Source organism: Electrona antarctica (assembly GCF_951216825.1).
Source record: "Electrona antarctica genome assembly, chromosome: 3".
In the NCBI taxonomy this organism is placed as follows: Eukaryota; Metazoa; Chordata; class Actinopteri; order Myctophiformes; family Myctophidae; genus Electrona; species Electrona antarctica.
The window spans coordinates 20,103,764-20,116,396 of NC_136808.1; the positions used below are offsets into that span (position 1 = coordinate 20,103,764).

At 44.5% G+C, this 12,633-nt stretch overlaps 1 protein-coding gene across 1 annotated transcript in view; it reads left to right on the forward strand.

Moving 5' to 3' along the window:
- LOC306920519 (AP-2 complex subunit alpha-2-like) overlaps positions 1–12,633 on the forward strand; it is a 32,583-nt gene that overhangs the window by 16,365 nt on the left and 3,585 nt on the right. The window contains exons 14-22 of the mRNA XM_079497320.1: positions 54–285; positions 2,742–2,921; positions 5,503–5,660; positions 5,919–6,001; positions 6,175–6,263; positions 7,641–7,765; positions 9,609–9,725; positions 9,950–10,019; positions 11,472–11,606. Of these exons, the coding sequence (XP_079353446.1) occupies positions 54–285; positions 2,742–2,921; positions 5,503–5,660; positions 5,919–6,001; positions 6,175–6,263; positions 7,641–7,765; positions 9,609–9,725; positions 9,950–10,019; positions 11,472–11,606 (1,189 nt within the window). The remainder of the gene's footprint in view (positions 1–53; positions 286–2,741; positions 2,922–5,502; positions 5,661–5,918; positions 6,002–6,174; positions 6,264–7,640; positions 7,766–9,608; positions 9,726–9,949; positions 10,020–11,471; positions 11,607–12,633) is intronic.

The following is a 12,633-nucleotide window of genomic DNA, read 5'->3' on the forward strand; positions in this document are numbered from 1 at the left end:
GTGTGTGTGTGTGTGTGTGTGTGTGTGTGTGTGTGTGTGTGTGTGTGTTCCAGCCCTCTGGTCCAGTTCAACCTGCTCCACTCAAAGTTCCACCTGTGCTCGGTACCGACCCGCGCTCTGCTGCTCTCCTCCTACATCAAGTTCATCAACCTGTTCCCGGAGGTCAAGGTCACCATCCAGGATGTGCTGCGCTCCGACACGCAGCTGAGGAACGCTGACGTGGAGCTGCAGCAGAGAGCCGTGGAGTACCTGAGGCTGAGCTGTATCGCTAGTACCGATATACTGGTAAATATTAGAGCTGGGACTCGATTAAAAAAATTAATCTAATTAATCAGAGGCTTTGTAGTTAATTAATCTCGATTAATCGCATTTTAATCGCATATCAATATTCAACCCGAGAACAATGAGAAACCTTTTTTTCAAATGTTTTTTGGTATCCCAGTGAATAGTGACTACGGGATTCCACTCATTTTCAACATTTTACTGTCATTAATATACCTTAGAGTTGTTGTGTGGATATAATAAGAAAGTCCCCCCCATTCTGTGTTGCCTAGAACTGGAGGTCTGAAAAAAATCAGTAACATTATGAAGTACATCTCAGTGACATCACAAAAATGTACTTCATAATGTTACTGTTTTTTTCAGACCTCCAGTTCTATAGGCAACACAGAATGGGGGGACTTTTTATTATTTCCAGTGCACACAACTCCATAGAAAAATGTTGAAAATGAGTGGTATTCCCCTTTAAGCAATACAACTTTTTTATCCCAACAGATAAACAAGAGCAGCAAGTGCCTATATAGTGTCTTCAGTGTGTATATGAAATACTCAAATGTGCTTTACATGGCGGGGCATGAGAACAAATAAAAACAACTTTATTATGGGGGAAACATTTCACATGAGGTTGGGGCTGACCCACGCTTGTCGCTTGCTACTTCAGTATGTTTCGCATCGAGGACAGCTTGACAGCTTCGTGCTGTGGTGAAATCACCGCGCGTCTCCGGTGGTCTGTGAGACATGTTAAACTGAAGCAGCTAGCAAGCCTAGCATATAAGCTAACGTTGGTCATAAATGGATCCTTTCCCTCTGACATTGCACACAGCCATGCCGCTATCCACGCGTCCATCCGATAGCTTTTACATCTAAATGTCCCATCCATGGAGCAAAAGCGGTATAAGCAGCTTCTTCATTCGAGTCATTTGGGTTTGGATTTTGGGCTTTCTGACGGAGCTGTAGCCTGTAGTGTAGAGTGGACAACAGCTGCTGCTGCTGCAGCTCGCGTGCCGCAGCCAATTCAGTACTACTAGAAACACAGTGAGAAACGTTCCGCGGTGGAAAAAAAGGTGCGTTAATTTTTTTAACGCGTTAATTTTTCTGTAGTTAATTAATCTCAATTAACGCGTTAAAGTCCCGGCCCTAGTAAATATATAAAATATACACATAATACCTGAGGCTGAGCTGTATCGCTAGTACCGATATACTGGTAAATATATAAAATATACACATAATACCTGAAGCTGAGCTGTATCGCTAGTACCGATATACTGGTATATAAAATATACACATAATACCTGAGGCTGAGCTGTATCGCTAGTACCGATATACTGGTAAATATATAAAATATACACATAATACCTGAAGCTGAGCTGTATCGCTAGTACCGATATACTGGTATATAAAATATACACATACAACCTGAGGCTGAGCTGTATCGCTAGTACTGATATACTGGTAAATATATAAAATATACACATAATACCTAAAGCTGAGCTGTATCGCTAGTACTGATATTCTGGTAAATGTATAAGAGTATAAGAGTTTTCTGGTAAAATTCTATATATATATAAAATTACAAGCAGCAAGCTAAGTAACAATTGTCCCCTCTTAGCTGTGCCTTGGGCAGTAGTTTACGCAGGTTATGGATACCTTGTCAACAGACGTTTATCATTGTTTATTCTTTACTTATTTTACCAACAAAGAACTTTCCCTGCAAATGAAATAGTTTCATTGTTTAAATAGTTACATTGTTTACCTGGTATTAGAGATCTTCACGGGCTCCCCGATTCCGTAAATACCCAAGACCCGAGACCCGCACGGCGCACGGGTCTAATAATAATAATAATAATAATAATAATAATAATAATAATAATAATAATAATGGATTTTATTTATAATGCACTTTACAATCCTCAGATTCTCAAAGTGCTACATAACAGTAGACAAAAATATAAAACGGCACAAGCAAAAAAAAGAACATTACACGATTAAAAGCACACAATTTATCATCAAGGAAAACAGGATAACAGTTATTGAACATGAGGGCATGGGTCAAGGAATAAAATCAGTGGGTACCCGATCTGTGTGATACCCGAGTGGATCCGAGAAGACCCGTGTGACCGCGTGTACGGTGCGACAGTGCTGCACTGGTCAAAGAGAAACGCAATGAAGTGCCGTTTAACGTATGCAATGTTTTAGGCTGGTTTAGGATAAGATTACTGCAGCCGTGCAGCGCAACAAAAAAGTTCGGATCGAAATCAAACCAAATTGTGACGGGTCCATCCGGGGTTTTTTTCTTATTATTTGAATATGTTATTATTTAGATAGTATCTTGTTTAGACTGATGCTAGCTTCTTGGTTTACCTGTGATCACTGTCTCTCTGCATTCTATGTATGTGTTTACTGTTTACCTTGTTTACTTTGTTTCACTTTCTCTCTCTTCCTCTCCCTCCCTCTCTCCCCAGGCTACAGTGTTAGAGGAGATGCCTCCGTTCCCAGAGAGGGAGTCATCCATCCTGGCTAAGCTGAAGAAGAAGAAGGGTCCGGGCAACGTTCCCATCGACATCGACGAGGTCCGCAGGGAGAAGGAGAAGGAGCGCAACGTCAATGGAGGCACCGAACACGGCGACAACACCGACAGCAAGGTATTGAATGCACCCACCGACCTGACATTTATAACTATGTACACAAGTTAGTGAATGCACCCACCGACCTGACATTTATAACCATGTATACAAGTTAGTGAATGCACCCACCGACCTGACATTTATAACCAGCATGTATACAAGTTAGTGAATGCACCCACCGACCTGACATTTATAACCAGCATGTATACAAGTTAGTGAATGCACCCACCGACCTGACATTTATAACCATGTATACAAGTTAGTGAATGCACCCACCGACCTGACATTTATAACTTTGTACACAAGTTAGTGAATGCACCCACCGACCTGACATTTATAACTATGTACACAAGGTAGTGAATGCACCCACCGACCTGACATTTATAACTTTGTACACAAGTTAGTGAATGCACCCACCGACCTAACATTTATAACTATGTACACAAGTTAGTGAATGCACACACCGACCTAACATTTATAACCATGTACACAAGTTAGTGAATGCACCCACCGACCTGACATTTATAACCATGTATACAAGGTAGTGACTGCACCCACCGACCTGACATTTAGACTGCACCTGGGCAAACATCTAATTCCTTTTTTGGGTGTTGAGCTAAAAGGTTTGGGACCCACTGTCCTACCGGATAGTGGATACACTGCTTCATCAAATTATGAAGCTCTCTCCGTTTATTCCGTCTGTCCCTGTGACTTGTCATCCTGGGTCAGTCCTCTCCCTCATTGGTGGTGGACCTCCTCGCCAGCCCCGCCCCCCTCCCTACCAACAGGCCCCGCCCTGTCTCCTCCTATGGCTCCTCCTCCCACCTGCCGCCCCCCCTCGCTCCTCGCCACGCCCCCATCATGCTCTCTGCTCCCACCATGGTACAGTGAATGCATGCCGCACACGTGTGTGTGTGTGTGTGTGTGTGTGTGTGTGTGTGTGTGTGTGTGTGTGTGTGTGTGTGTGTGTGTGTGTGTGTGTGTGTGTGTGTGTGTGTGTGTGTGTGTGTGTGTGTGTGTGTGTGTGTGTGTGTGTGTGTGTGTGTGTGTGTGGCGTGCTAACTGACAGCTAGGTGGTCCAATGGTACTGTTGGACCTAGTGAAAGCATGCTGTGTGTGTTTGTGTGTGGTGTGCTAACTGACAACTAGGTGTGCTGTTGGACCTAGTGGATGCATGCTGTGTGTGTGGTTTGCTAATTAAAGTAGGGGTGTAACGATACATTTCATGTAATTGCCACTAAAGATGGCAGCCATTACAGCAGTCTATGCAGCGGCCATCTGGTCCAGTCAAATACACTGAGCCGAGCGTTGCCTAGCGACGGGGAACCCTACGGTAGATATTAGCAACAGTGATATATAGTCAGTGATTTCACTTCATTCAAATATCACTTCTTTTTTGTTTTGTAGTGATAATCCTCCCTACTATAGAGTGCGCTGACCATATAAGGAGTTCCTCCCTGTCCCCAGTTAACCCCTGGGGGGAGGTAAAAAAAACGTAGGTTTCGTTTTTGGCTAGGTGGCCCAGCCTTCATCCAATCAGGATAGAGAGGGGCCTTCCACCAATTATGATCGAGCGGGAGCGGGCCTTGTGTGTGTGCTGTTGGCCTGTCGCGTGTCCCCCCACTGTAGTGCGTGCATGTGCACATCTTGTTACGGGGCGGACCAGGGGGTTTTCCAAATCACCCAAATCACTGAATGCCCCTTTAATAAATACCCCAAAAAGCACGTCAAAGACGTTCCTGGCAGGATTCAACATTGGGAAAAAAGACGTCAAAGACATTCCTGGCAGGAAAAGAGTTGCCTGAAGAAGAATGATGCCTGAAGAAGGTCTGTAGGGACCCAAACGTTTCCTTCAATAAACACAACTACCCTTGTACCGAGCAGATATTCAGTGTGCGGGCGTATCTTTCTTTATTAGGGAATATTATTTATTCAGTCATGCATGCAGTGCATTACATACATACATATTTTAGTAGTGGTTCTCAAAGTGAGGTCCAGGCAGGGACCCTCATCCTCATGGTTCCTTGAGGGGGTTCCAAATGGACACTTACAGGTCTGTAACTCTGAGAGTGTATACATGGAACTAAATGGACCCTTATGGGTCTGTAACTCTGAGGGCTCTATTTTGCGTGTCTTAAGTACCAGGTCTAACTTAAGACCTGGAGGTGTGGCCAATGCTGTTTGGCTGTTTTGAGTGGCCAAACAGCATTGGCCACACCTCCAGGTCTTGACTTAAGTGTTGATGATTACAGCAAATTTTGATGTAGTTTTAGTAATTAGTCTTTTGAATAAAATCTATTTCGTTTTTGTCACATTTTTGTCATCTGATATGGTTTAGTGTTAGTCTAGTTTTAGTCGACTAAATATCATAAGATGTTTAGTTGACTAAATGCACTTGGTTTTTGCCAAAGATGTATTTTTGACCGTGCCTTGATGCTTCGTAAAGCCTGATTTTACACTTGTTTGCATGCTGAAAATAGCACATCTACAAGCTCACAACGCGTTGCACTGTGATTTGTTGTGAGCTTGTTGTGAGCCCTCCCCCTCTTGCTCCTCCTCTTGCATCGTCATCACGCCCCAAATGACTCCTCCCCCCCAGGTTTCCCTCACCCCTTCCACTGACCTGCTAGGCATAAGCCCCGCCCCTGCTGCGGCAGCCAGTCTGCTAGTGGACGTCTTCTCTGATGGCCACTCCCCCCTGGCCATCGATGTCTCTGCCCCCCCTGCAGCGGCTGTGTCGGACGAGAACTTCCCCAGGTAGGAGGAGCCTGACTCCAGAGGCCCCGCCTCTGCATCGCTGTTGCCATGTCCGCTTATTAGAAGTGACTGGGCTTTTTATTATTTTTTCTGTAATTGTCACACTTAAATATATATTATTTTGGGCTGGTTTCTAAAGTGTATTGCTTACTGTATCTGGGCTTGTTTCTAAAGTGTAGTTGTTTATTTTTTGACTTGTTTCTAAAGTGTAATGGATCATTTGAACTTGCTTCCTAATGTGTGTTTACGTGCATGTAGGTTTGTGTGTAAGAACAACGGTGTGCTCTATGAGAACCAGCTGCTGCAGATCGGACTCAAGTCAGAATACAGACAGAACCTGGGTGAGTTATAATTTCATCATTAATTACATCTAGGGGTGATGTGTTGTCTCTCTTCAGATCCTGTGTATGTGAACCATATGTTTACATGTTGTATGTGTACCATATGTTGTATGTATGTTTTTATACATGTTTTCTCATTTTTACTTTATACATGTTCTAAAATATGTTTTCAGGTCGTATGTACGTGTTTTTCGGCAACAAGACGTCAACTCAGTTCCACAACTTCTCATCATCTGTCATCGACCAGGAGCCCCTTGATAGTCATATCCTTTAATTTACATAAATACATAGTCATACTCATATAATTTCATTTACATAAATACATATTCATAATCATATCCTTTCATTTTCATAAGAACATTGGTCCAGTCATTTAGAACATTGGTCCAGTCATTTAGAACATTTCTGTCTATGCAGGTAGGTTATACTGTTATACTGTTATCAGCTGGGTAGGGCTATATGCAGGTACATGGAGGATAGTCTCATGTAGCCAGACAACTATTCCACAATCTGGAATTACACATCCATTCAAGAACATGGATTTTAAAATATCTTTACATTTTATTTATTTATTTCCATTTCTGCTAAGCAGCAAGACATATCTGCTTCGATGGTTTTTATTTATATTAGGATAGATATGCGCAATTGTAAAGACAAAACGGAAGTGGGGAGGAGGCGTCACATCCGCTTTCTCCCTTTCCTCCATAAACCCTCCCCCACAGTTAAACATTAACCCCTTCCCCACAGTTAAACATTAACCCCTCCCCCACAGTGTAAACCTTAACACCTCCCCCACTGTGTAAACCATAACCCCTCCCCCACAGTGTAAACCATAACCTCTCCCCCACAGTGTAAACCATAACCCCTCCCCCCAGTTAAAAATGAACCCCTCCCCCACAGTGTAAACCTTAACCCCTCCCCCACAGTTAAACCTTAACCCCTCCCCCACAGTGTAAACCTTAACCCCTCCCCCACAATGTAAACCATAACCCCTCATCCACAGTGTAAACCATAACCCCTCCCCAACAATGTAAACCATAACCCCTCACCCACAGTTAAACCTTAACCCCTCCCCCACAGTGTAAACCATAACACCCTCCCCCACAGTTAAACCTTAACCCCCCCCCCCCCACAGTGTAAACCTTAACCTCTCCCCCAATGTGTAAACCTTAACACCTCCCCCATAGTTAAACCTTAACCCCTCCCCCACAGTGTAAACCTTAACACCTCCCCCACAGTGTAAACCTTAACACCTCCCCCACTGTGTAAACCTTAACCCCTCCCCCACTGTGTAAACCTTAACCCCTCCCCCATAGTTAAACCTTAACCCCTCCCCCACAGTGTAAACCTTAACCCCTTCCCCACAGTGTAAACCTTAACACCTCCCCCACAGTGTAAACCTTAACCCCTCCCCCACTGTGTAAACCTTAACCCCTCCCCCATAGTTAAATCTGAACCCCTCCCCACAGTGTAAACCTTAACACCTCCCCCACTGTGTAAACCTTAACACCTCCCCCATAGTTAACACCTCCCCCACAGTGTAAACCTTAACCCCTCCCCCACAGTGTAAACCTTAACACCTCCCCCACAGTGTAAACCTTAACACCTCCCCCATAGTTAAACCTTAACCCCTCCCCCACAGCTGAATGTCCACGCCAAGCCTGTGGAGCCCCTGGTGGATGGAGGAGCTCAGGTTCAACAGGTCCTCAACATCGAGTGTGTGTCCGACTTCACAGACGCACCGGTACTCAATATTACATTCAGGTACTCAATATTACATTCAGGTACTCTATTACATTCAGCTACTCAACCTTAGATTCAGTTATACTCCCTTCCCTAAAACACCATGGACAACGCTCCACACGCCCCTGACTCTTCTCCCTTCCATAAAACATCCTGGACAACGCTCCACATGTCCTAGACTCTTCTCAGTTCCCTGAAACACCCTGGACAACGCTTCACACATCCCAGACTCTTAGGCGTGTCGCTAAGGGTACGCGCAATACGCATAATGCGTAGGGCAACACGTCGCCAGGGGCAACACAATGAGCGAGGCAGCAAATCCCCTTTTTGTTATTTTCACATGTTCCTCCTGCAACGCTACTTGCGTGCCTCCACGACACCACGTGCTCTGACACAGCTGTAGTTGCCCCTCCCTCTCTCTCCCGTCTCCACCGTCTGGTAGTAGCAGAGTCACGTGTGTACTGTCAACATTATTTTGTTTTGAAACAAAAGCGCATCCCCGCCGGTTACAAGAGAAGGAAATAAAATGAGGGAAACAGACGTTTAGAGAGGCTCCAGCATGATGCATCACTTGCAAATGTGCAGGTATGTTGATGTGTTTATTATTTTACTAACATTAGGACAAGTGGTGAAGTAGAAACGTGGAGAGCAGATAGTGTGTTTTGGACAAACAGGCTAGCATTGGTGTTGATTTGTGTCAAATGGATTCTGTATGGCTGAAGATAAATGAACAGTTGAACACACAACGTTGGTGGGAGAGGAGTTATTGTGTGTTTTGGACAAACAGCGTGGTGTTGATTTGTGTCAGCTGAAGCTTCATGTGTTTGTGTTGGATGTGGCCGTAGAGGTCATGTGCAAATCCAAATATGTTAACTTAAGAACTCTGGACATATTAGGACATTGTTTATTAACTGTGCACACGTGTAGCCTATTGTATGTCAGACTGTATGTCTGTCACCCCACAGTCACAGACCGAATTTTGTTATTATCACACAGTGATTATAACCAGTTTAACTTGCACATAAATTGTGGTTTAATATTGTGGTGGTTTCTAAGTATGTAGCCCAGGGAGGTAGACATTGGCGATCTTGCATTATCTAAGGGTCGGTGTCAGGGAAAAAACTGTCCACATTTTGCAGGTGTGCGAAGCACGGTCCAGGGGGGGGCGGGCGGGAGGTGGGGGGGCAACCAGAAGATAGTTGTGCGTAGGGCAACAAAAACGTCAGCTACAGCCCTGCAGACTCTTCTTTCTTCCCTAAAACACCCTGGTCAATGTTCCACACATCACAGACTCTTCTCCCTTCCCTAAAACACATGGTTTTGGTTTTCTGGACAATGCTCCACAATTCCTTGTTTGTTAGGTTAGGTATGGCGGTGTTCTCCATTGTGTGTAGTTGTTAATGTGTATTATTTAACCGTTTACATGCCGTTGGCCCGTTACCATAGGCGGTATCGTGAGGGCAGTGCCAGCGAAATGCGCGACATCAACAAAGAAGAAGAGCCATCTTCCGGCCGAGCCGGAAGTGATTGCCCTCCATTAAGGGCTCCAGGCACGGTCACAGGCACGGTCACGGGCACGGCCATGATCTGCCGCCCGAAATAATAACATTCATAGCGCGACCTCGAATTAATGTTTTATTTGTCTCTAAACATGGTACTTTATCTCAATCTGATTATCTCAATGCTTTAGATCGCGTGCGTGTGCGTGAATGATGCTAACAACGGTAAATAAAATACTATAATTCTGGATTAAATGACATTAATCAAACACAAGATTTCTCGTTTTGGCAAACAAGTGTTTTTTCAATAAAAACGAGAAATCGCGCTTTGGCCAAGAATGTGTTTTAACATGGTTGTGTGTTAGGTACGGAGGTGTCCTCCAGAACATTGCGGTTCGACTCCCAGTGACTCTCAACAAGTTCTTTCAGCCCACAGAGATGAACGGCCAGGAGTTCTTTCAACGATGGAAACAACTGGGAGCGTAAGAGCTGTTAAATCATGCTATTATGATATTCATTAACATTATGTTAATATTACAATATATAACATTACATTATAATTATGATAACTTCTATTATAACATAAGATATTTAACATCACATTATAATTATTATTATAACTTATGTTATAACATAATAATGAAACAGCTGGGAGCGTAAGACAAATTGCCATGCCCTATTAAAGCCCCCTCCTCCCTGTGTTCAGGCCTACACAGGAGGTGCAGAAGATCTTCAAAGCCCAACATAGCATGGACACTGAGGTCACCAAAGCTAAGGTAACTTCTATCTCCATTAGAGAGCACCAAAGCTAAGGTAACCTGGGAGGAATTGATTATTGTGATTGATTTTTGAGGGGCGCTAGCCCCTCCTATACACAGGTTTAATGTTTGTCTTTAGTTCAATGTTTGTTTTGTAAACACCATTGACAATGAAGCGAAAATTTACGTCATAATGTGCCTCATATTGTAAATGGTAAATGGTGCATTTATATAGCGCCTTTATCCAAGGCGCTTTACATAGATTGTGCATTACATTCACCCATTCACACACACATTCATACACCATGTTTTTATCCGATCAAATCGTTAGCTACCGTTCGTTAGCATAACACTCAAAGTGGGACAGTGGCCGCAGCCATTTTGAAGATGTGCGCGCATCCACTTGCATGCTAAGCCCTGCATTCAAAGCCCTGTATCTCAGAAAGGACATTGAGGGGCCGTTTCTGGGGAAGACAAGGGTTTTCAATGGCCGACAGCAGGCACTGTGATACTCACGGTCGGGTTTTTCCACCACCGACCGAGAGAACAACAACCGGTGATGACACCACACACAGCATTTTGCCATTGTAACATGATGCGATTACGGATATTTGGCTCTTCAAAGTAAGTGTTATTCATGGTGGCGCTATACCAGTCCACTTAAGTTTTGGCTTATAACTCTTAAAATAAAACAATCTTTTTCCCTGGATTTCTTGGGTCATGACGCATCTCCCCATATAGGCCACGCCCATTTCCGTCAAGATAGATTTTCCGCCATTTTGAATTTTCTTCAAAACACACTTTGTGATCCTCCACCTACAGATTTTGTCCAAATCACACAAAAATCGGCACACATGATCTCCGGACCTATCCGATTAAAACACCAACCACATTTTGGTAGTCCGTATCGTTCGGCCAAAAAATGCCACAAATCACGGAATGTCCAATCCATCCCAAATTTGAATCACATGTGGTGGGTGGGTTCCTCAACCCAGAGCCAAAAGCAATTCTATTTTCATCCATAGGGGGCGCCGCAAATGCGAAAAATGTAACCATTTGTTGCAAAAACATGATTTTTGGGGTATAAATCCCCTCCGAATTACTTACACATGATCACAGGGGTGACGTGACATTGTAATTGGCTGGCAATATTAGTGGGAGGGGCCTATGTAAAGACTGCGGCAACCACCGACTTTTCTAGTTATATTTATAATTATAAATTGGGGAGAAACGGGTTAACTTAGCTGACTGCTCAGTGTGAATGGCCCAGCGGCTCAGCAGTGTGTGACCCGAATCATACAGGGGTCAATGGGTCGTACTCTAAAATGCGAAAAATGTAACCATTTGTTGCAAAAACATGATTTTTGGGGTATAAATCGTCTAAACAGACACACACACAGCCCTTCATTGGAGCGGTGTGCACCGCTCAAAAGAGACAAAATTCTGATGACTGTGTGTGTGCATGTGTAGATCATAGGCTTCGGAGCAGCCCTCCTAGACGGGGTGGACCCCAACCCCACCAACTTCGTGGGAGCGGGGGTCATCCACACCAAGACCACCCAGGTGGGCTGTCTACTGCGGCTGGAGCCCAACACACAGGCACAGGTACACACACACACACACACACACACACACACACACACACATACAGACACGTACACACATACACACATGCATACGCACACACGCTAGTGTTGCGCGGGTCAGGGTTTTTCATGACCCGCAGGTCACGCATGTGATAATAATCTGACTCGGCTCAGCCCGCCCCGCAGCACCACATCAATTTTCACAACTCGACCTGGCCCGCAACCCGCCATCATTAAATGCACGTCATGTCTTTGAACGCGGCTTTTATTTGTCAAAAAAGGTGCTTCTAAACTGTCTTAAAGGCTAATAATATCACTGGCAAGCACGCATAGTCACGGGTGTTCCGACCACCGCATCGCATCGATGCCATTCATTTGTCACACACGTAGCGACATGGCAGATTGAGAGGAGACAGAGAGGTTGAAGGGAGAGAAGAAAGACTCACCCGTGAGTCGCAGACATAGCCTACAGTATAACAACAGGACTGTCACTGCACAGACGCTGAAAGAAAACGCCACTAAAGACCTAAGAAAAACTATTTGAACTTGTCCTCCTTGGACTTATACACTCCACACACGTGTGCGCAAACAAACACACACACACACACACACACACACACACACACACACACACACACACACACACACACACGCTGAAGGAAGGGACTGCTGGTGGTTATAAAATATTTCACTCGCTCTGGAGTGAGTCAGAACTTAAGACTCAGTCAGAACACAAGAGGCAAGATGGAGTCCAACCATTAATTGATGACTTAAGTAGACATGAAACACAACTCACCACTGTTCAAGGACGCACAGGGAAAAGGTAAAAAAGGTCCGTTGTGGTGAGAAAAGTTGACAATGATGTGTGTGGCGGCGGCCGCGCTACCACTACGTGCCTGCGGGGTGTGCTCATGCACGCGCGTTGGGAGCACGTGCGGCTGTGCGCTGTTTGGCGATTAATAGTTATTAATAATTGGAGAGAGGAGATATCAACCAGCACAGCAACACAACAATCCGGTATAGGCTGCGCAAATTTCATCCCAGGA